At 43.7% G+C, this 22291-nt stretch overlaps 1 protein-coding gene across 1 annotated transcript; it reads left to right on the top strand.

Annotated features, from left to right (window-relative positions):
* The first annotated feature begins 14570 nt into the window (after positions 1 to 14570).
* Positions 14571 to 18556, top strand: LOC102921359 (melanoma-associated antigen B4-like). Its single transcript, XM_006987531.4, has 2 exons — positions 14571 to 14677; positions 17146 to 18556. The coding sequence occupies exon 2, from the start codon at positions 17203 to 17205 to the stop codon at positions 18220 to 18222; it is 1020 nt and encodes a 339-aa protein (XP_006987593.1). The 5' UTR covers positions 14571 to 14677; positions 17146 to 17202; the 3' UTR covers positions 18223 to 18556.
* The last annotated feature ends 3735 nt before the right edge of the window (positions 18557 to 22291 follow it).

Genomic DNA, 22291 nt, shown 5'->3' on the forward strand with positions numbered 1-22291 from the left:
AGCAAGATCAAGAGAAATATGATCACCAAGTAATTCATAATGTAGGCCCCAATATATTGTGCACCATAATAAACTTATCTGGGGTCAGAGGACAGAACAGCAACTAGACAGACATAGAGGCCAGAAAATGGTGGCCCACACGCCTTGAATCCTCTGACTTGGGAAGCAGAGATCCATCTGGATCTCTGTGAGTTCAAAGCCACACTGGAAATAGCCAAGTATGGCGACACACACCTTTAATCCAGGAAGTGAGCCTTTAATCCCAGGAAGTGAGGGCATAAAGCAGAAAGGTATATACGGTGTGAGGACCCGAAACTAGAGTCCTTTTTAGACTTTTAAGCTTTTAGCAGCAGTTCAGCTGAGATCCATTCAGATGAGGACTCGGAGGCTTTCAGTCTGAGGAAATGAGACCAGCTGAGGAATTGGCAAGGAGAGGCTGGATGTGGCTTGTTCTGCTTCTCTGATCTTTCAGCATTCACCCCAATACCTGGCTCCGGGCTTGTTTTTATTAATAAGACCTTTGTGCTACATAGGCCAGGCTGCCTTAGAACTCACTGTGTAACCAAGGCTGGCCCCTGACTCTTGGAAATCTTCAAGCCTTTCTTTCCCAAAGTTGAGGTTGCAGCTGTGAACCAAACAAAACTCCTGGTTAACTGTGAAGTATGAAGAAGCCAAGCAAGAATACATTTGTTGGTGACTGGATTACGTATGTCTGTAATCTCACATAACTTCAAAAGATCAAGTTTTCAAAAGCTAAATCTGTCTCAACCATATAGTTTTGTTTTGTTTTTTAAGTTAACTTTTGAGAGGAAACCTGCTAATCAGGTTTGGCTGACTGAAGGTGTAATTACATGGCATTTTTCTTTCTATTTTATTCTGTATATTTTCTATTTTCATTTCTTCTTTTTTCCCTTTGGCATTTTGGTGCCGACAGCATGCTGCTTCATAGGTAAGTCCTATGTAGCACTCATGCAGCAAGGGCTTGGTTTGATTCTCCATCCTCCGGGCCTTATAAGCATGAGCTACCTTGCCCATCGTGTTTTGGGAAATGTTGTTTATTTTATTTTATTTTAAGTGCTGTGGGATGGTCTGTATATCAAATAAAACACTGATTGGCCAGTGGCTAGGCAGGAAGTAGGTGGGACAAGGAGAGAGGAGAATTCTGGGAAGCGGAAGGCTGAGGCAGAGAGACACTGCCAGCTGCCACCATGACCAGCAGCATGTGAAGTCGCCGGTAAGCCACCAGCCACGTGGCAAGGTACAGATTTATGGAAATGGGTTAATTTAAGATAAAAGAACAGTTAGCAAGAAGCCTGCCATGGCCATACAGTTTATAAGTGATATAAGCGTCTGAGTGATTATTTTATAAGTGGATTGTGGGACTGCGGGGCTTGGGAAACCTGGAGAGAAGCCCTCCAGCAACATTTAAGTTTTCACATTTACTCATTTGGGGGTGGGGGAACATGTATGGAGGTCAAAAGTCAACCTGCGGGAGTCAGTTCTCTTCTTCTACCATGTGTGTTCAGGGAACAGACTCAGGTCATCAGGCTTAGCAACAAGTACCAATACCTGCTGCACCGTATCACTGGCCACTATTATTTTTATCAATAAACTGAGAATTCGTGGAAATCCACTTATGATTGTTTGAATGAAAATGGCCCATATAAGTACATAGGAAGTGGCGTTATTAGGAGGTGTGGCCTTGTTAAAGGAGATGGGTTACTAGGCGGTGGGCTTTGAGATTTCACACCCTTGAGTCAGGCTCAGTGTCACTCTCTCTATGTTTTATATATGTATGCATGACTAAATAATTTCTGTAAGTAAGTAGTTTAAGATATGCATTATCTCAAAATTTTAAGGGACATTTTGTGGTAAGACTAGCTAAAGTCTATTCTATTTGGGAATACCCAATATACAGAACAATAACACAAATTAATGGAGTAAACTCGAACCTTGAGAGTTTTGAGGAGTGGGGCCCTGTAAACTCAAAGAGAAGAGAACCATGGGTATTCATCAGAAGACTACCCATGAAAAGAGTGTCACCTCAAAAACAAACCTCATTATGTTTCTGGATATGTGAGGGCTGGGAAAATGGTTCTTGTGTTAACAGTCTTCTCCAAGATTGAAACTTTTCTTCAGTCAGGGAAATTTCTTAAACCTGAAGGTAAACAACTCAAAATAGCCCAAGTCCCCGAAACTGACCAGACTCACTAGGCCCCTCCCTCACAGAGTAAGAAATAAAAGCTGAAGAGTCCCTCTCAGAGTTGGCAGGACCAAGCTGCAAACATTGAGACCAGACCAGCTGCCTGGAAGAAGCAGAAACCAGCTGGGCTGCCTAGATGAGGTTTAGACCAACCAAAGCTCCTGGAAAAGATACTCTCCACCCTGTTGAGCTGCCTGCAGGCTGTGAAGTGCTCCAGGTCCCAAGTGTTTGTGAGCGGTCACACATACTGGGGTGGGCTTTGATAATGCAACTGTCTTTGAGTCATTTTGAATCCTCTAAGTAACCCTTTACCCATATTCCTAAAAGTAACTCCAATAAAACTCATTGTTTCACCAAGTTGTACTTTGGTGACATCCATACTTCGGTTTGTCATGGTTCCCTATCTGGGGTGAACAGATGTATGTGTGTTGCATCTCCCAGGAAGTTGTTGTCACACAACAATGGCCTTAATTGAAGTATGATTTTACTTCCACTGAAGTAACTGAAGAAAGATGAATGATGTATTGAATAGATGTGACGTCAGAAAAGTAAAGCAGGACTCCCAGGATCCCAAGGATTCACTCAGAGTAGGCAGAGTTTGGTGTGCTTGCCATTTTACCTGAATGATCACAACAAGTAGCCTAATAGAATCTAATTCATGGACCCCAATTCTGCAAGGGAGTTTTGTTCAAAACCAAAGTCAAAGTGTTGGGATTAAAGGACTTGTTTCCCAAAATAAGATCTCACATATGAGCTGGGCAGGAGAGGCACATGCCTTTAATCCCAGCACTTGAGGGGCAGAGGCAGGCAGATCCCTGTGAGTTTGAGGCCTGGTCTACAGAGTAAGTTCCAGGATGGCCAAGGCTACACAGAGAAACTCTATCTCAAAAACAAAACCAAAAAAAGAAAGAAAGAAAGGAAGGAAGGAAGGGAGGGAGGGAGGGAAGGAGGGAGGGAGGGAGAGAGAGAGAGAGAGAGAAAGAGGGAAAGAAAGAAAGAAAGAAAGAAAGAAAGAAAGAAAGAAAGAAAGAAAGAAAGAAAGAAAGAAAGAAAGAAAGAAAGAAAGAAAGAAAGAAAGAAAGAAAGGAAAGATCTCACATACTACTATCCCTGCTGTGGTCGACATGTGAAGCTTGGCTGGAGTGCTTCTTCTGGGACTCGGGAAGGTGTAGACTCCTTTGGAAGGCTAGAGACTTAGGTCAGAACAGTGAGACCAACCCGAAAAGTGGAGCATGTCAAAAAACGCAACTGTTGCTTCCAGTCCTTTAAGGTCATTAAGAATGGTGTCAACATCTAAAGCTAAAGTTAGCACATCCTTCCATCTGAAGGACTAAGAAAGTGAGGGTTATATTTGCCCCTGGTGGGTTTGGGTCTATAAAGGGAAGGAGCCTATGATACATAGAAAATACTCCTGGTTATGTGGTACTAGAAAGGGCTTGTGACCTTGTCACCCTCATCCCTCTCTTCCTCCACCAGGAAAGCAAGAGGAGATGGAGTTTCATACAACACAGGGTAAGATATGGAAAGTTGGGCATGGTGGGGTATCTGGGGTATAAGGATAGGGATGGATATGGAGGAGTAGATGGGGCTACCATCAATCTTCAGAGGCTGTCAGTGAGCTCTGTGTGTAGCAGACAGAGGAATGTGCATGGGTTAGGGAGGCTAGGTGAATTAGGTGAGTACCATGAAGAATTTCAAGCAGCCTTCTATACTGCCTGCCTGCTGTGTGGTTCCATAGCAACCTGGCCCCTCTATCAATCGTCAGAGACTGCTCCTGGCCAGATGTAGTTTACCCTCCCTTTCTATAAAAAGGGGAGAAACTGGGTCTTAGTGAGCTTTGGCACAGTCACTGTGTGCCTTGCCTAGACTAGTTGCCAGCAAGTTCTGAGTGGCCGCCAGTCAAGGAAGAGACCCTGATTATGTGCTGTGTACAGTACTCCTCTGTGATTCAAAGAGGCAGTCCTTGGTCCTACCCCTAACGTTGAAGGGCTTGTTCTTGGAACATGTGGGTTGCAATGTACGTTGGAATGTCTCAGTGCAGGGAGAGGGCCTTGATCTTAGAAAGGAGCCCTGTCTCTGAAGATGATGGGATCCTAGACTACAAAGTCAAGCGGCAGGCTCTTGATGTTAAAGAGAGAAATTCCAACTGAAAGCATGTCCATGCTGAATTAGCCCTCACATGTGTCCTAGAAAGCTCCAAGCAGAATACACAAGTAAAGGGGATAAATATTATTTCATCCTCAGTGAAATTGGAAGTTAGAACAAAAAAAAGTGAAAAATAAAAAAGAAATGTGTTGCATGAATCCTAAATGGTCTTATAGTTAAAAACAAACAAACAAACCAACAAACCTGGAGCCAGATATTGGGGTAAATACTAAAAGATCAGAGAGACAAAGGACAAAGCCATTAGAGAAACTTTTCACCACTACCAAATCCTGAGGCTGAATGGAAGGCGAGATCCTATCTCTATGAATCCTCTGACTTAATCCTCCTGAGTCCTCAGGCAAAAGCTCTAGTTCCTGTTTCCTGACACCTTAATATGCTTTTCTCTGCTCAGCCATTTCACTTCCTTCCTAGTGCTGGGATTAATGGTGTCTGTGCTTCCCGAATACTGGTAGCAAAGACATGAGATCTCAAGTGCTGGGATTAAAGGTGTGTGGTTCCCAAGTACTGGGGTTAAAGATGTGTGCTACCACTGCCTGGCTCTATTTCTCTCCTAGATTGGATCAATCTCATGTAGCTCAGTGTGGCTTTGGATCTCTGCCTCCTGAGTGCTAGGATTAAAGGTGTATGCCACCACTGCCTGACCTCTATGTTTAACTCTGTGGCTGGCACTGTCCTCTGATCTTCAGGCAAGCTTTATTTCTTAGATTACAAATATCATCACATTTCCCATTTTTTGTCTAAAATAATAAAAGAAGGTTATAACTAATAAAAGAAAACTATATACAATAAATACAATAACTATATACAATATATACAGACAAGAATTACATAAACAATGTCCAGTCCATTAACATTTGATAGATTCAGAGAAAATACTCCATTATTTATCAAATTTGGTAAATCTATATTGTTGTACCTAATTTGCTTTGTATCCTAACTTGTATTACCAACTAAAAACTATCTTTTGATGTTTTTCAAACTTATACACTTTACATCTCTTTAGTGAGTTTCTTTTCTGAATTTGGTAACAACGAAAACTATGACTATCTAGGCTTCAACTCCCTCAGAGAGACCCGAGAAGGAAATTATATTAATTGAGTAAGCAGGAAGTGCAAGCAAGAGACTTCTAAAAAAACTGAGAAATGACAGAAAGAGATGGCTACCTGCATAGTTACCCAAGGTTCCTCTGCAATATTGAAGCATCCATCTTTGGCTTACAAGCCTAGCATATCTGATAGACTCATCTGTGAAGCAGGATTTTCTGAAGGGCTGTCCTACTTTATCTTGGTAAAGTTTGGCAGTCCTTTCTTTTGTGTCCTGCTTATCCCATTTGGACAGCATACTGTCAGCAGTTGAGGCAAGGATACTTTCTTGCCCAGTGGCTAACTTTTGCCATAAAGAAAGTAAACTTCATATGGAGTTTCTTCAATGCCCATTATCTTTTATGAAGTAGACTGGTACTACCAGGAGCAGACATGTCTCATAGTCATTAAAAGAAATCTGTTATTAAAACATCTTAAATGCCATATTCTGCAGATCTCTGAAGTGGTTGAAGACTATCTGTCTATCTGAAAATTTATCTCTGTTTGACTTTGAAAGCATACCTAACTTGGCAAGTTCCATTGGAATAGGTGACTAACAACTAACCTGCATTTCTTTGTTATCCTAAATAGTTTATAATAATAACTTTTAAGGACTAGCAATTTATGTTACATTCTGAAATGAACTGTGTAGGTACAATACGTTGAACAAGAGTAGAAATATATGTACAGTATGTTCCAACAAAAATAATCCCAATTTTGTATCAATATACACAATTTATAAACAATATACAAAAATTAATGTAAAATATTTAAAACTAGTTGCTTATTAAAAGTAGATTCAATAATCTACCTTTTTATTGTATCATATCCATATTTTCCCTTTTTTTCAGAGTAGATTCAATAATCTACCCTTTTATCCTATCATTTCTATATCTTTTTTCAGAGTAGATTCAATAATCTACATTTTATCTTATATCTATATTCTTTTTTTCTTTTTCTTTTTTTTCAAACAAGAACCCTGAATCTAATCTCTGGAAGCCAGGTTTTCTCTTATAAGAGTTGCCATGGGCCGGGCCGTGGTGGCGCATGCCTTTAATCCCAGCACACGGGAGGCAGAGCCAGGCGGATCTCTGTGAGTTGGAGGCCAGCCTGGGCTACCAAGTGAGTTCCAGGAAAGGTGCAAAGCTACACAGAGAAACCCTGTCTCGAAAAACCAAAAAAGAAAAAGAAAAAGAAAGCCAGAACCCACCAAGAGAGGGAAGAAGTGAAAGATCCAGCCATCTGCGTGGGGGCAGTGTGCTAAAGTGGCTAATCCTGCGGGTTTTGGAGCCCAAAATCCTATGGAGTTTGCTGCAGAGAGGCTGCAACAAAAACTTAGCCAGTGGGTTAGGGTGTCTGGCCCAGGCATGGTGGAGATTCTGGCCATGTATAGCTCAGGCCTGAGTCAAGACTGCAAGGCAACAGACAAGCGGCTTTTTTGTGAATTCCTGCCCCACAAGCTGACTGGACCTTAACCTGAGGTATTTTTTGGCTCTGGGAAAGAGTGGGATGTAGCACTCTGGAGTCCAGGATACAGCTGTCAGCCTCTGCAGTTCACTTCAAGGACTGATGGGGAAACCCACAGAGACAGCTGACCTGAGCTAGGGGAGGCTCGCGGACTCTGGATGGACAGCTGGGGAACCTGCAGGACACTGAACCAGGCCCTCTAAATGTGGGTGAGAGCTGCATGGCTTGGTCTGCCTGTGGGACCCCTGACTTGGATGTATCCCTGGTGCCTGAACTGGCCTTTTGGAGCACACTCCCTATGGTGGGATACCTTGTCAGTCTTGATGCAGTGGGGAGGGGCTTGGGCCTGCCTCAATTTGATGTTCCAAACCTTGTTGACTCCCCATGGGAGGCCCTATCCTCTCTGAGGAATGGATGGGGGGGTGAGGGGAGCAGGAGGAGGGGAGAAAGGGGGAACTGTGGTTGGTATGCAAAATGGAAAAAAATAAAATAATATATGCATATATACACACACATTTATTGTAAATATAATGTTATACATATATGAATGTGTGTTACTGAGGCAGGGAGGGCTGTGTGTGCAGCTGGCAGACTTGGATGCATACAGGTCAGGAGTTCAAGATTTACTGTTCCTAGTTGGGACATACTAGACAGAAGTTGTGACCTGGAAACTTTTATTCCCCCATCCCCCCCCCCCCCCACACACACATTACCCCGTCCCTGGGGTGGGGGGAGCAGAATTACAGAAAAACAGAGAAGTGTACCTGAAAGCTGAGAATTAAGCTCTAAACAGAAGAAGAGTCACACACTGCCTGGGGCAGGGCATGCAAAGGGAAAGGAGGAGGCGGCGTCAGGTGGTGTGGGGAGGGGATGAAGTAGGGCTGGTGGTGGATGGAGCATGATTTCAGTGGGGCCTTCAGAGGCTGAGAATTAAGCTCTGTGTGCACTAGACGGAGGAAAGGGTGGGGGTGGGGAAGGCTAGGTGTCTTAGGGAAGCACAGTGAGGAAAGCAGACTCTGCTGTAAACTGCCTCCACAGCAGAGGGGTTCCATAGCAACCCAGGCCTGCTGTCAATCTTCAGAGCCAGCCCCTCACCGGATGTGGTTTATCCTTGCTTCCTGTGAGGAGGGGAGGAACTGGGTCTTAGTGCCCGTGGCAGAGAAGCCGCATTTGCTGCTCTGGACCAGCTGCTGGCGAGTTCGGCCGGAGGTCTGCGGTTAAGGTAAGGACCCTGAATGTGTACCAAAGAGCACATAATAACTACAGATAACCCATGGACCACACTTAGTTCGACTCATTTTGACAGGCTTGCCCTGGGAAAGTAAGGGCTACAATTTAGTTTGCTATCTCAGAGAGAAGAGGGGGGACATTTTTCTTTAAAAAGGAGCCCTGGTTCTTAAGATACCAGCATCACAGACCACAACTAAATTAAAACTTTGAGTCCTCAGTGATAATAATTAGAATTACAACTAAATGTGTATCCATACCAAGCAGTTCAGGTACCACATTCTAGAAAGTCCCAGGCAATGTATGCAAGCAAACCCGGGGGTAGGACGTAACTTCATCCCTGAGAAATTAGGGAATTAAGTCCAAAAACATGAAAAAATGAAATATAATCAGTAGGTTGGAAAGATATTCCCCGGGTAATGCACTTTCCATTAAAGCCTGAGAACCTGAATTAATATTCCCAGGCCCCATGTAAATCTGGATACAAGTATGTCTGTAATCACAGCATTCCTAGCAGTGGATTAGAGGTGGAAACAGGAAAATCCATTGAAACCAGTGGGTGAAGTTTCTTACGGTGCAAATTCATGAAAACACACATGTGCATGTGCGCACGCGCACGCGCGTGCACACACACACACACACACACACACACACACACTCACTCTCTTAGTTAGGATCATTATTGCTGTGATGAAACACAGTAACCACTACAACTCTTATAAAAGAAAGTATTTAACTGGGGCTTTATTACAAGTTCAGAGGTTTAGTCCAATGTTGTCATGGCAGGGATCATGGCAGCATTCAGACATACATGGTGCTGGAAAAGTAGCTGAGATTTCTATATCTGGATTGGCAGGCACCAGGAAGAGACAGGCACAGGACATGGCTTGAGCATTTGAAACCCCAAAGCTCACCCGGTGATACATTTCCCCCAACAAGGCCACACCTACCCCAACAAGGCCACACCTCCCAATAGTGCCATTCCCTAATGACCAAGCATTCAATCAAATACATGAGCCTATAGGGGCCATTCCTATTCAAACCACTACACACACACTATGGTGTAGAGCCATGAACACACACACACACACACACAGTGGTGTAGAGCCATGAGAAAACACACACACACACACACACACACACACACACACACACACACACACAGTGGGACAGAGAAAAGGAGAAATGGCGGTAGGAACAGAAAAGTGCCTTGGCTTGCCTTATATCATCTCAATAGCAGATCTAGGGAGAAAAAAAAATCTTTGACTGGAAAACACAGCCACCAAAAAGGTCTAGCATATGCCAGTTACTGTGCCAATTACTTTATTTCATTACACACCTTCCACAGGTTGTAGAGAATAACTTACCAAAATCATTTTCATAGATTTGGAATCTGAAGTTCAGAATGTAATAACTTACACAGTTTGCCATTGGTTAAGTGACTGCCCTGAGATATCATCTATATTGTGAAATAATCTAATGCCTCAATTTTCTACTATTCTCAGTATGAGACTTGCCAAATACCCCTTAACTCAATTTTTTTTTCATTTTTGCTAATGTGTCATAATAGATAAGACTTACATACTAAAAATACAGCATATACTATATGGTAACAGCAATAAAACCATCAAAATTTGTGTTACAGAATATTATTTGTTTGTTTTTTGACAATGGAAATTAAACCATAGCCCAGGCTGCCCTGTGATTCACCATGTAGCTGAGGTCAGTCTCAGAGTCTTGGCAATCCTTATGCCTCACTTGAGGCATAGACTCTGCTGGGTGCAGCGATTACAGTTGTGAACCAAATCTTCTGGCTAACAAAATGCACACACAGAGAGCATCAAAATATCAGGGGATAAAAAAACATCTAAGACATCTGTTTCATTTTATAATTAGTATTTGAAATGAAATCTACTAAACCAGGCTGAAGAAAACTGAAAATAAAAGTCAGAGTTTCTGCTAGATCTTATTTCCCCCTCTACCAATTCTTCCTAGACCCTCTTTACTTCCCAACCCACCAAATCCACTCTTTCTTTGTCTCTCTAATTAGAAAACAAACAGGCATCTAATAATAAAATAAGAGAAAATAAAAATAAACCAGTGTAGGACAAAACAAACAGGAGGGGAAAAAGCCAAAGAAATAGCATAAGAAACACATACAAGTACAGAGACATACACATTATATATATATTTTTTCTTTAATTTGGTACTTTGGTCTTGAGAGGGTGTCACTCTATAGATATAGTTTTTGAGATTATAATACAATTACACTATTTCCTGCTTCCATTTTCTCCTTCCAAACCCTCTCATATATCCCCTCCTTGCTCTCTTTCTAATTCATGGCCTCTTATTTCACTAATTCTTTCCCCCTTTTCAACAATTATCCCTTAGCCTTAGGTCCATGACTTATGTTGTAGATGTATTCACTGGGACTGGGCTCTATATCTCTGTATTTTAATTGGTTGTGGTTTTCTGTTATGGTCTTCTTCTGTTGCAAATAGAAGTTTTCTTGATGTGGGGACTACTTTTATATGCGGGTACAAAGGTAACTATTTAGAATATAGCTGGGGATTATACTGGTTTGGTAAAGTGGCATGTGTAATAGGTTCTTATGCTGGCTAGTTTTATGCTGATTTGACACAAAGCTAGAGTTATCTAAAAGGAAGGAACTTGAATTGAGAAAATGCCTCCATAAGATTTGGATGGAAAGTCGTGAGCATGGGAGACTTGTCCTCATTATTCATCTTTCATGTGGCAGCATGGGCAGGGGAGATATTCACACACACACACACACACACACACACACACACACACACACACACACACACACTGCTGCCCATCAATATCTGAGGCAGGTGGGAGAGCTGGCTCTGAGGTCAGAAAGGCAGGAGAGCTGCCCTTGCCCACCACAAGCTGCAACACTTGGGAGAGCAGGCCCTGCACCTCGCCCGAGCAGCACAATAGAGCCAACCCCACTGTCAGAGGTGTGGGTGAGCCAGCCCTGATGTTCTATGGGAGAGCTGTCTCTATTACCCATCTGTCATGTGGCAGCATGGGTGGGGAAGAGATGCCCTCCCACCCCTGCCCCTCAACACCTGAGGCAGGTGGGAGAGCTGGCCCTGAGGTTATAAGAACAAGAGAGCTGGCCCTGGCCCTTACCAGCTGCAGCACTCAGGAGAGTGGCCCCTACACCATGCCTGGGCAACACACTAGAGCTGACCCTGAAGGTGTAGGTGTGGGAGAGCTGACCCTGAGAATATGAAAGCATGAGAACTGGTCCCACCCCTTGTTCATTGCTGCAAGTTAGAAACTCTCCAGAGCAATGCAGCAGAGCTCACCCTTGTTGGTGAGGACAAGCGAGAGCTGGCATGCTGACCAACCCTGCAACTACCCAGGCCCAGAACCAGGGTTATGTGTTGTCCCACCCCACCGTCCATTCCATCTGGGATCTGCAGGAGCATGTGAAGGGACTGGTACTGCAGACCCAAAGCTGCAGTGTCTTCACAACACACGGCAAGAACCCGACAACCAACAAGAGTCCTAGTGAGGGCCCAGCATCAATAGTGTAGCAGAAACTAGAGACCTCAAACCAGACCAATGTCTTTTTGCAACTAACACTTGCAAGTAAAGATTTATAGATAAAAGGGGGGAAAGATCTGGCTGGAAGGCATTTTCTTAATTAGTGATTGATGGGGGACAGCCCAGTCCATTGTGGGTGGTGCCATTCCTGGGCTGGTGGTTCTGGCTTCTATAAGAATGCAGGCTGAGCCGGGCGTTGGTGGCACACGCCTTTAATCCCAGCACTCGGGAGGCAGAGCCAGGCGGATCTCTGTGAGTTCGAGGCCAGCCTGGGCTACCAAGTGAGCTCCAGGAAAGGCGCAAAGCTACACAGAGAAACCCTGTCTCGAAAAACCAAAAAAAAAAAAAAAGAATGCAGGCTGAGCAAGCCCTGAGGAGCAAGCTGGTAAACAGCACCCCTCCATGGCTTCTGCATGAGCTCTTGCCTCCAGTTTCCTGCCCTGTTTGAGTTCCTGTCCTGACTTCCTTGTAATAATCCCTTTCCTCCCCACGTTGCTTTTGGTCACAGTGTTTCATCACAGCAATAATAATCCAAACTAAGACAGTTCTCCTTCAAGATCTGTGACTTTAAAACTTGGAGAAGAGAGTTCCTGAGCCACAGTGGCCACCATGACTGCCATGGCTGCATGGAACTGATATTACTCCTACATCAGCTGAGGGCTGAGGAAGACACTTTACTGTGATTGTCAGATGTTAACTTTCTAAGTAATGAGGAGCTAATTTGAATAAGAGAATAACATGCTAAATTTTTTATTCTTATTTTACTGAGATAACTAGAAGTTTTCTCTTTATTTTTTTTATTTTATTTTATTTTTTTTTTGAAACAGGGTTTCTCTGTGTAGCTTTGCGCCTTTCCTGGAACTCACTTGGTAGCCCAGGCTGGCCTCGAACTGACAGAGATCCGCCTGGCTCTGCCTCCCGAGTGCTGGGATTAAAGGCGTGCGTCGTCGTCGTCGTCGTCGTCGTCGTCGCCGCCGCCGCCGCCGCCGCCGCCGCCGCCGCCGCCGCCGCCACCACCACCACCACCGCCCGGCGAAGTTTTCTCTTTAAAATATAGTCAACTTATATAGAATTATTTACTAAATTAGTAATTAAAATAGAATTAATTACTGAAGTTCTTGTGATTTTTAGAATTATGGATCATGTTTTGACTGTTTTCCATTTACAACATAATGTTATTACTTACATACACAAATTGAGAATCTTTGGATATTTTTTGTAGCCAAAAAGGAAAAACATTCTGTGAATAAGTATATTATTACATCATGTGGGTGGGTTGGGATCACTCAGCAGGTGGGGGCACCCACTTCCAAGCATGATGATCAGAGTTGGATCTCTAGAATTCATATGGGGGTGTGTCGCAGCTGTTATTGATTGTACCCTGACCTCCAGAAACCCACTACTGTGCATGCACTAAATAAATATTTAGTAAAAATTTTTGTTTGTATTTAATAAATATGTTTTATTTATATTTAAAAATATTTACTAAAAATTTAGTAAAAACATTTAAAAAAATAGTACTTTTGAGACAAACACTCTTGCCTTCCAAGCCTAGTAACCTGAGTTCCAGCAACAGAGACACTGAAAAGATGGAAGGGGAGCACTGACCTACAAAGGTGTCTTCTGACTCCTGTGTGTGTGCATGGCACATAGATGTACACACACACACATCATACACTCACACATACTACAGACATACACAATCAAAACATAAAAAAGAATATGACTTATAATTTGTGAATTTAAGGTATATGTAATCATATTTTTGATCCATGTATAGATAATAAATGATTCGTATGGGTCAACCACTTAAGGTATGCATTTTATTACTTTTTATGTGATTTTTTGTGGTAAGAGCACACAAAAATCTATTCTGTTAAGGGATATCCAGTACAAACTGCAAAATCAATAATACAAAAGCGATCTTGAGTCTTTAGAATCAGGAGGCCTGGTCCTAACTGGAGTGAATGTGAAAAGAGCAGTCAGTACTCACTAAATAATGAGTCCTGAATAGAACAGCACCTAAAACAAAATCAAAAGTATGTTTCTTGTGAGGACCGCAAACGATGCTAACAAAACAGTTGGACTGAGGAAGGTGAGGATAAGTTTGTAACAGATCTGGAGACCTTGGACTCAGATCAGTGGAAGCGCGGTTCTTTCTGAAAGTTAACAGCAACAAGCATAAGAGACTGTAATGGGTGAAAACCCAGTTATGTTAGGGAAAGTTCTAATTCAAAAGGAGAGACCTATGTGAGAAGGAAAGGAATTGCCCCCCAAATGGAGGCTTATAGTGTCCTGGCCCTCCTGTCAAGCCTGAGAAGTCAAACTGTGAGCACCATGGGAGGTTTGCCCAGATCATCTACCCTGGGACTTCCTATGTTGGAAGATGGAGCTTCCTATGTTGCCTGTGGGACTTTGGGCAGTACAAGGAAGGCTCATTTGGCTTTATGAGGCCATTCTTGAATAGTGACGTTACAAGATCCAATGCCATTTCCAAGGTGTCTTGTGAGTGTGTGCGGGTGGGGGCCTGCATGCAACACAAGGATGTGGTATCCAAAATGAGGAGGTGGTGGCACGTCCGAGAGTGAGTGATAGGCTCATGGCAGGGTGGGCAGGGTATGTGGTACTGTCATTCTTGAGAGGCTTCCACTGTGTGCAGTGGACTGAGGAAGGTGTTAGAATTAGGTAGGCTACGAAGATTTAGACGAGTACAGCGAGGAATTGGAGAGTTTTCACGGGACTGGGCCCATAGCATTGGTATTCCATTAGCATCCTGGCCCTGCTGTCAATCTTAAGGCCCTGTCCCCACCCCGGATGTAGTTTATTCTTGCTTCCTGTGGAAGGAGGAGTCGGTCTTAGTGCGCGCGCGCGCTGTGGCGCAGACGTCCACGTCGGTTGGTTGGTCGGTCGGTCGGTCGTCACCGGATCCTTCTAAAAGAGGTCCATAGTCAAGGTAAGGACCCTGGGTAGGCACCGAGACCGTACTGCAAGGCCCTGCCACAGAGCCCTAAACCAGAAGGCAAAGTCGGCCTCGGAATCGAGACGAGAACCCCTAACTAAACGTGTGTCCGCGGAACTGTCCCTCGCGGAACCCGGGACTCGAGTGTGCCTTCAGGCCTAGAGCATAGGAAGGTGGAGGGCCCGACCCCATTCCTATGAAAGCGGAGTTAAGCTTTAAAAGGGAAATAGAAAGTTAATTTTTTTTAAAAAAGTGTGATTTAAAAAAAAAAAAAAAAGGCCGCACTTGACTGGCAGTTGGCCACGCCCAACACCTAGCGCGAGAACGGGAACTGAAGGCAAGCGATATCGCGAGAACAGGAACTGAAGGCAAGCGATATCGCGAGAATGGGAACCAAAGGCAAGCGATATCGCGAGGTTTGAGTGCCATCTTTTTTTTTTTTTTTTTTAAAAAAAGGGCAGGGCGGCGGTGGTGTGCGGCTTTAATCCTAGCACTCGGGAGGCAGAGGCAGGCGGATCTCTGTGAGTTCGAGACCAGCCTGGGCTACAGAGCGAGTTCCAGGACAGCCAGGGTTGTTACACATAGAAACCCTGTCCTGAAAAAAAAAGGGGGGGGGACCAGCATATAACTTTTTTATTTTAAAAATAAAATACTCTTCCAGGGTAGAGGCTGGAAAATTAGCTCCGTGTTTGTTTAGCATTCGTGAGCCCTAGGTAAAGTTGCAAAGATGGCAAAAGCAGTTGTCATTAAATATGAATAAATACGTGAAAGAGTTAAAGCCTCCTTCCAAAACTCACGTACCATTAGAAATAAGAGGATAAGCTAGGCTGTGGTGGTGCTCACCTTTAGTCCCAGCCCTCAGGAGGCAGAGGCGGGGAGATGTCTCTAAGTTTAAGGCCAGCCTGGTCTACGGAGCAAGTTCCAAGACAGCCAGGGCTTTTACACGGAGAAACTCTGTCTCAAAAAAGAAAGGGGGGGGGTGAGAAGAGGATAATGGGAAATTAAGTGGGATGAGGAGAAAAAGAATGAGGAAATACAGCAGTGGGTGAGGGAAGTGGGCAAAGTATGAAGTGTACAAGGTATACATATGAAGAATTTCACAGCAGTTCCCATGACTTAGTAAAATGAATGCAGACAAAGAAAAGGTGTCAGTTTAAAATGTTTGAGCAGGATACTAGCTAGCATCCTGGTTGAATGCAACCTGAATCCCCTAGCCCACAGCATAGGGATATTTAAAATGCCGCTGAATTCGGAGCTGGTAAAGTGAGAGCCCTCTCTGCTCCTCTCAAAAGTATTCTCTGAGAAGGAACGGCCTTGGTCTTGTATAGGCCCACTTTAGCCTTGGTATCCAGTACCCAACATCAGTGAAGATATAGGAAGGTGAGGGAATCACTTCCCAAAATAATGGGGCCTCTGAAAGTCCAGGTGCTATAGTGTGACCAGGACATGTAGTCCTGACTAGCCACAGTCAGTGTTCCCAGGGCATTTTCAGCCCAAGAGGGCAAAGGTTAGTGCTGTGAGTTACAGTATCTTCCTCACATCTTTGTGTGTTTTCTGTCAGTGTGCATCCTGCCTGTTTGTCTTTTTATATTTTTTTAGACAGCTTTTCTGTACATAGATCTAGCTTCCCTAGAACTCATAATGTAGACCAGGATGGCTTTTAACTTACAGAAATCCTTCTGCTTACACTTCCTGAGTGCTGTGATTAGTTTTACTTTTGACTCTTTATTTCATTTATATGCACTACGTTTATATCATTTCCCCCTTCCTTCTCCTCTCTCTGACCCCTCCCATATATCCCCCACTACCTCTCAAGTTGGTGGCCTATTTTCTCAGGTTATTATTGTTACATATGTAACAATATATAAATATGTACATATATTTTTATATATTGTTATGTATAGCAGTAATAATATAAAGTAAGTAGTAAATAATATAAGTGCATATATGTATTATATGAATATGTAAATAAAACCTCTTGAGTCCATTTAGTGTTGCTTACATGTATATGTTTTTAGAACTGACCACTTGGTAGCAGAAAATCAGTTAGAGTGACTAGCCTGCAGAAGACTGATTATCCCTCTCTTAACAGCCATTGTCTATAGTGCTTCATCTAGGGGTAGAGCCTTGTGAGGTTTTCGCCATCCGTGTTGTCATGTGAATTGGTGTTGCCATTCAAGTTCAAGTCTTCTTTAGGCTTTCTTCCTCCTGGATTCTGTGAAACAGTACAGTAGCCTAGTACTAGATGTGAGTAGAATTGAGAAGTGTTCCAACACCAGAAAGAGGGAGCCATACTTTACCTCAGCAGTGTGTTTAAGGTGACCAGAAGGTGAGGGATGCAGTGAGTTCTTGGAACACTGATGTCATAATAATCTGAGAGAAGGAAGGGGAAGGAAGTGGTGAAAGCCAGAGTGTTCTCAACATGCTCAAAATGCTCATAGTACATTTTTTTCCTGATTCAGGTATATCAGTTACCTCCTCTACTACCAAGATCCCTGCTGTCCCTGACACTAGCCGCCATGCCCAGGGGACAGAAGAGTAAGGCCCGTGCTCGTGAGAAACGGCGCCAGGGGCTCAAGGACACTCAAGCAACGGCAGCGGAAAAAGGAGAGTCACCTGCTTGCTCTGATCAAGCTTCAGGAGATGCCAAGCCAAGCACTTCTGCTGGCTTCCCACAGCAGTCTCAAAGCTCAGCCTCCAGCACCACTGCCAGCAAAGGAATGGGCCCCAAAGGGTCTGGTAAAGGTGACCAGCGCCAAGGAAATGGAAAGGAGAGTTCCTCTGGGGCTTTACTCTCCACTGGAAGCCTACAGATGGATCTTCTGACAAGGAAGACAGGAATGTTGATGGAGTACATGCTCTGCAAATACAGAGTGCAGCAGCCCATGAGGAGGGGAGAGATGCTCAAAGTTATCAACAAAAGGTTCAAGGAGCACTTCCCTGAGATCCTTAAGAAAGCCACATACCGATTGGATGTGGTGTTTGGCCTTGAGTTGAAAGAAATCCAGCCCAATGGTCAATCCTACATGCTTATCAGCAAGCTTGATTTCCAGGATGATGGAAGTCAGAGCAGTGAGCTGTCTATTCCTACCAGGGGCATTCTGATCCCTCTCCTAAGTGTGATCTACTTAAATAACTACTGTGCTTCAGAGGAGGATGTCTGGCACTTCCTGAATGTATTAGGAGTCTATGATGAGATCTTACACCTCATCTTTGGGGATATCAGGAAGCTCATCACTGAAGAGCTAGTTCGCGAAGAGTACCTAGAATACCTTCAGGTTCCTAACAGTGATCCTCCATCGTATGAGTTCCTGTGGGGCCCAAGAGCCTATGCTGAAACAAGCCAAATAAAGGTGATGGACTTTTTAGCTAAGGTCAGTGAAACCATGCCTGGGGTTTACTTATCTCGTTATGAGCAAGCTTTGGTTGAAGAGGAAGAGAAAGCCAAAGCCGCAGCTGAAGCCGCAGCCAAGCCTGGCACTAAGGGCAAGGCCAAGGGACATACTAAGACCAAGTTAAGCCATCCTACTCACAAGTGAGATATAGGTAGCCTCTGCTATATGATTGAAAAAGTCTGTTCATCTTTTTGCAAATAAGTTGTTGATAAAGTTTTGGGGGTGTTTTAGCAAATCGTTGGGGTTAGAACTTGGGGTTAGAATGTATACAGATAAATTCTGTAGACTGTTCCTTCACTGTTGTTTACAAAGTTGAGTGCTCAAAATTTTGGGATCGATTTGAAATACAGTTTACAATTTGAAATGTTCTAAGAATTTGATGTTCAGTAAGATACTATGGAATTAGATTAAGAAAATACTATGAAATATGAAAGAAAAATATTCAGAGTGTTAGGCTTTTAATAAATGTTTTCTTTTAGTCCTTGTCTCTTTTTTTCAGTGATGTCAGAGATGTATATTGCCTTTTGCTTCTGGTATTAAAATACGTATGAGAGGGGTTGGGGGTTTAGCTCAGTGGTAGTGTGCTTGCCTAGCAAGTGCAAAGCCCTGGGTTCGATCCTCAGCTCAAAAAAAAAAAACAGTTTAAAATACGTATGAGAAATGAAATCACAGAGAAACAGATCTCTTTTTACAGGTTCATGCTTTTACCCAAATATATACTGAGTATCTATCTACTCTTGCAAAATTGGTACCCTCTGTACTGGAAATGTTTAGTAAAAGAAGCAGCAGGTCTGTAATATGCAATGATACATTCTCTGAGAAGCTCTCATTATTGGAGAGACTAGAATAAGATCTCTACTTCCTAAAGAAATAAGAAATGGGGTGATGTTTTGCTCAACAAAAAGGATTTTTCTGTATTCATTGCTAGTTATCTTCAGGCAAAAAGATCTTGTTTTTGCTTTTTTTTTCTTCATGACCTGGCATACAGCACTTTTTGTAGAATCTTTTAGGCAAGACATTAAGAAAAAAATATGGATAAAAATGAATTAGATTAAAATGCTCACCTTATTAAATGACATTTTCTGATAATTCAGTACAAGAGAGATTCAAGCATAGATCTGTTGTATTATACACATGTATCACCATTATACAAGAAAACTTGTCAAAATCACTTCTCTTATGTTTTTGGTTGTGAGCCTAGCCTTTACCGGCTGAGCCATCAATGAAGGGCGACAGTCGAGGGAAAGAGAGCGGGAGATCCTAGCTGGATTGAGAAAAGAGAGGGAGAACAAGGAATAGGAGACCATGGTAAATGAAGACCACATGAGAAGGGGAGGAAGCAGAGAGCTAGGGAGGCCCACGGAGATCCACAAAGATACCCCAGCAAAGGACTGCTGGCAATGGTCGAGAGACGGCCGGGACTGACCTACTCTGGTGATGGGATGGCCAAACACCCTGATAGTTGTGCCATAAACCCTATCCAAGGACTGAGGAATCTGGATGCAGACATCCATGGCTGGGCCCCTGGTGGAGCACTGGGAGTCTAATTAGTGAGAAAGAGGAGGGTTTATATGAGCGAGAATTGTTGAAGCCAAGGTTGGATAAAACACAGGGACAAATAACCAAATGAATGGAAGCACATGAACTATGAACCAAAGGCTGAGGGGCCCCCAACTGGATCAGGCCCTCTGAATGGGTGAGACAGTCATTTGGCTTGATCTGTTTGGGAGGCAGCTGTGCGGTGGTACCAGGTCCTGGGCTCGTTGCATGAGTTGGCTGTTTGAATCCTGGGACTTATGCAGGGACGCTTGGCTCGGTCTGGGAGGGGGTGACTGGACCTGCCTGGACTGAGTCTATCAGGTCGATCCCGGTCCTCAGGGGAGACCTTGATCTGGAGGAGGTGGGAATGGGGAGTGTGCTGGGGGGAGGGAGAGGGGGGGCGGGAGGGGGAGAGCAGGGGAATCTGTGGCTATTATGTGGAACTGAATGGTGTTGTAAAATAAAATAATAAAAAAAATCACTTCTCAATGGAGAGCAAGAATATGAGGAATTTAAATGTTCCCATGTTGACATGGCTAGTAAGTGAAAGAGTTTAGATTAGACATGTGATTTAGAGACCACACTACTCCATTCCTCTTAGGTTGAGGCGCAATGTGGCTCTTATTTCAGTTTTGTTTTCAATGTTTCTAAATATGTCTGAATTGCTCACACTGCCTCCAGCTCTAGGAGACCTGTGCCCTCTTCTGGCCTCTGCCAGCACCTACACACATATACCCACACAAATTCCAAAGGCTATCAGAGCCCAGGAGCAGCTTACTCATGTCAGGTGAGAAAAGAGTGCTGGACTCTTGATAGGAATAAGCTGACAAACCTGAATGAGAATCATGTAAGACCCAAGTAGAACAGAAATGCTCAGAAAAGTGGCATTCTGAAGCTAAAGGTAAACAGAAGGAAGGTCATCTAAGAACACCTCATCTCTATCTCTGGGATGCCATGAGAACTGTCGGGTTGAGCTTACTCTTTTGTGTAGTAGGAAGTTTTTCTCAGCTATAGCATCTCCTTAGGTTGATAGGGATGGGCTTAATTAAACAGAAAGTGTGTATGTGTGTGTGTGTGTGTGTGTGTGTGAGAGAGAGAGAGAGAGAGAGAGAGAGAGAGAGAGAGAGAGAGAGAGAGAGAGAGAGATACTGCCTACCAAGAGTCAACACGGCCGGGTGGTGGCGCACACCTTTAATCCCAGCACTCAGGAGGCAGAGGCAGGCGGATCTCTGTGAGTTCGAGGCCAGCCTGGGCTAACAAGTGAGCTCCAGGACAGGCACCAAAGCTACACAGAGAAACCCTGTCTCGAAAAACCAAAAAAAAAAAAAAAAAAAAAGAGTCAACATGATCCCAAGTGTGAATGAGGGGAATAACACAAAGAATGCTGAGAGACATGGGTATGGTAACCGTGAATCATGTTCACTTCCATCTGGGACATTGAAAGGCCTTAAAAAATAACACAAAAGTGTTCTGTCTTAGGCCAGCAGAGGCTAAGTTTCTAGCTTGTACCAAGAACCTGATAGCTCCCTACACACATACTTCTTTCACTGTTACTAACCTTGGGAGCTCTTGGGTAGTCGAGGACAGCAAGGCAAATTTCACTTCTACCTAGAGAGTGTCTGAGATTTGAGGCTGTTGAAATGAGACCAAAGGTTTCAGATCAAGTCAGGATATAGCAGCATATCATTAGAAATAATTTCATTGTTTTCTTTTCCAGTTGTGTTTGGTTCTAACTAGGTCCCTGGGCTGTCCAGCTTCCTATTTCCTGGCCATTCAGGCAGAATAGGGCATGGGCTCCCTATCATAGTGTGGGCCTCAAGTTAAACCAAACATCAGTTAGCCACCATTGTCCCAGCACATCATACAGGTAGGACAGATGGTCGAGGGTTTTGTAGCTGGGTTGATGTCCAGGTTTCTCTTGCTGTAGCCTGCAGAGTACCTTCTCATGCCACTGACATGTCCAGTCATCATCAGAGAGGCTTCTGGCAGCAGATGGGAGCAAGTAGAGAGATCCACAGACAAACAAGCAGAGAGAGAGACTCTAATTTGGAGGTCTCCACTGGGCCTCTCCTCTTGGAGCTGAGGGAACCCTGGGGATTAGAGGAAAGATTATAGTATCCAAAGAGGATGGAGGACACCAGGAGAACATGGCCCAGTGAATCAACTAAGCAGGGCTCATATGGGTTCACAGAGACCAAAGTAGCAAGTATGGACCTCCATAGGTGTGTGCTAGGTCCTCTGCTATATGTTATGACTGTTAGCTTGATATTTTCGTGGGACCTCTAACAGTTGGGATCAGGAGTATGGACGACTCTTGTCTGTTCTTGGGACATTTTCCTCCTTTGAATTGCCTTGTCTAGCCTCAATATGAGGGCTTTCATCTTGTCTTAATTGTATCTTGTTTTGTCCTGTCTGGCTGTCATCTCTTGGAAGCCTGATCTTTTCTGAAGAGGAAATGCCGAGTGGAGCTGGGGGAGAAAGGAGGAGGGAGCTGGGAGGGGTGGAGGGAAGGGAAACTGTGGTTGGGATGTATTGTGTGACAAAAAAAAATCTCTTCAATAAAGGGGGGGGGGTTCCAATACAGTTGGACTAGAATTTTCTTTCAAAGAAAAAATTTAGTAGATAAAAACTTACCAAATAAAATTAGTATATGAATCCCTTATAAGCACAAACA

The sequence above is a fragment of the Peromyscus maniculatus genome, chromosome X (genome assembly GCF_049852395.1).
Source record: "Peromyscus maniculatus bairdii isolate BWxNUB_F1_BW_parent chromosome X, HU_Pman_BW_mat_3.1, whole genome shotgun sequence".
Taxonomy (NCBI): domain Eukaryota; kingdom Metazoa; phylum Chordata; class Mammalia; order Rodentia; family Cricetidae; genus Peromyscus; species Peromyscus maniculatus.

Coding starts and splice junctions, on each gene's coding strand:
- LOC102921359 (XM_006987531.4), top strand. CDS start 17,203: ATGCCCAGGGGACAGAAGAGTAAGGCCCGTGCTCGTGAGAAACGGCGC.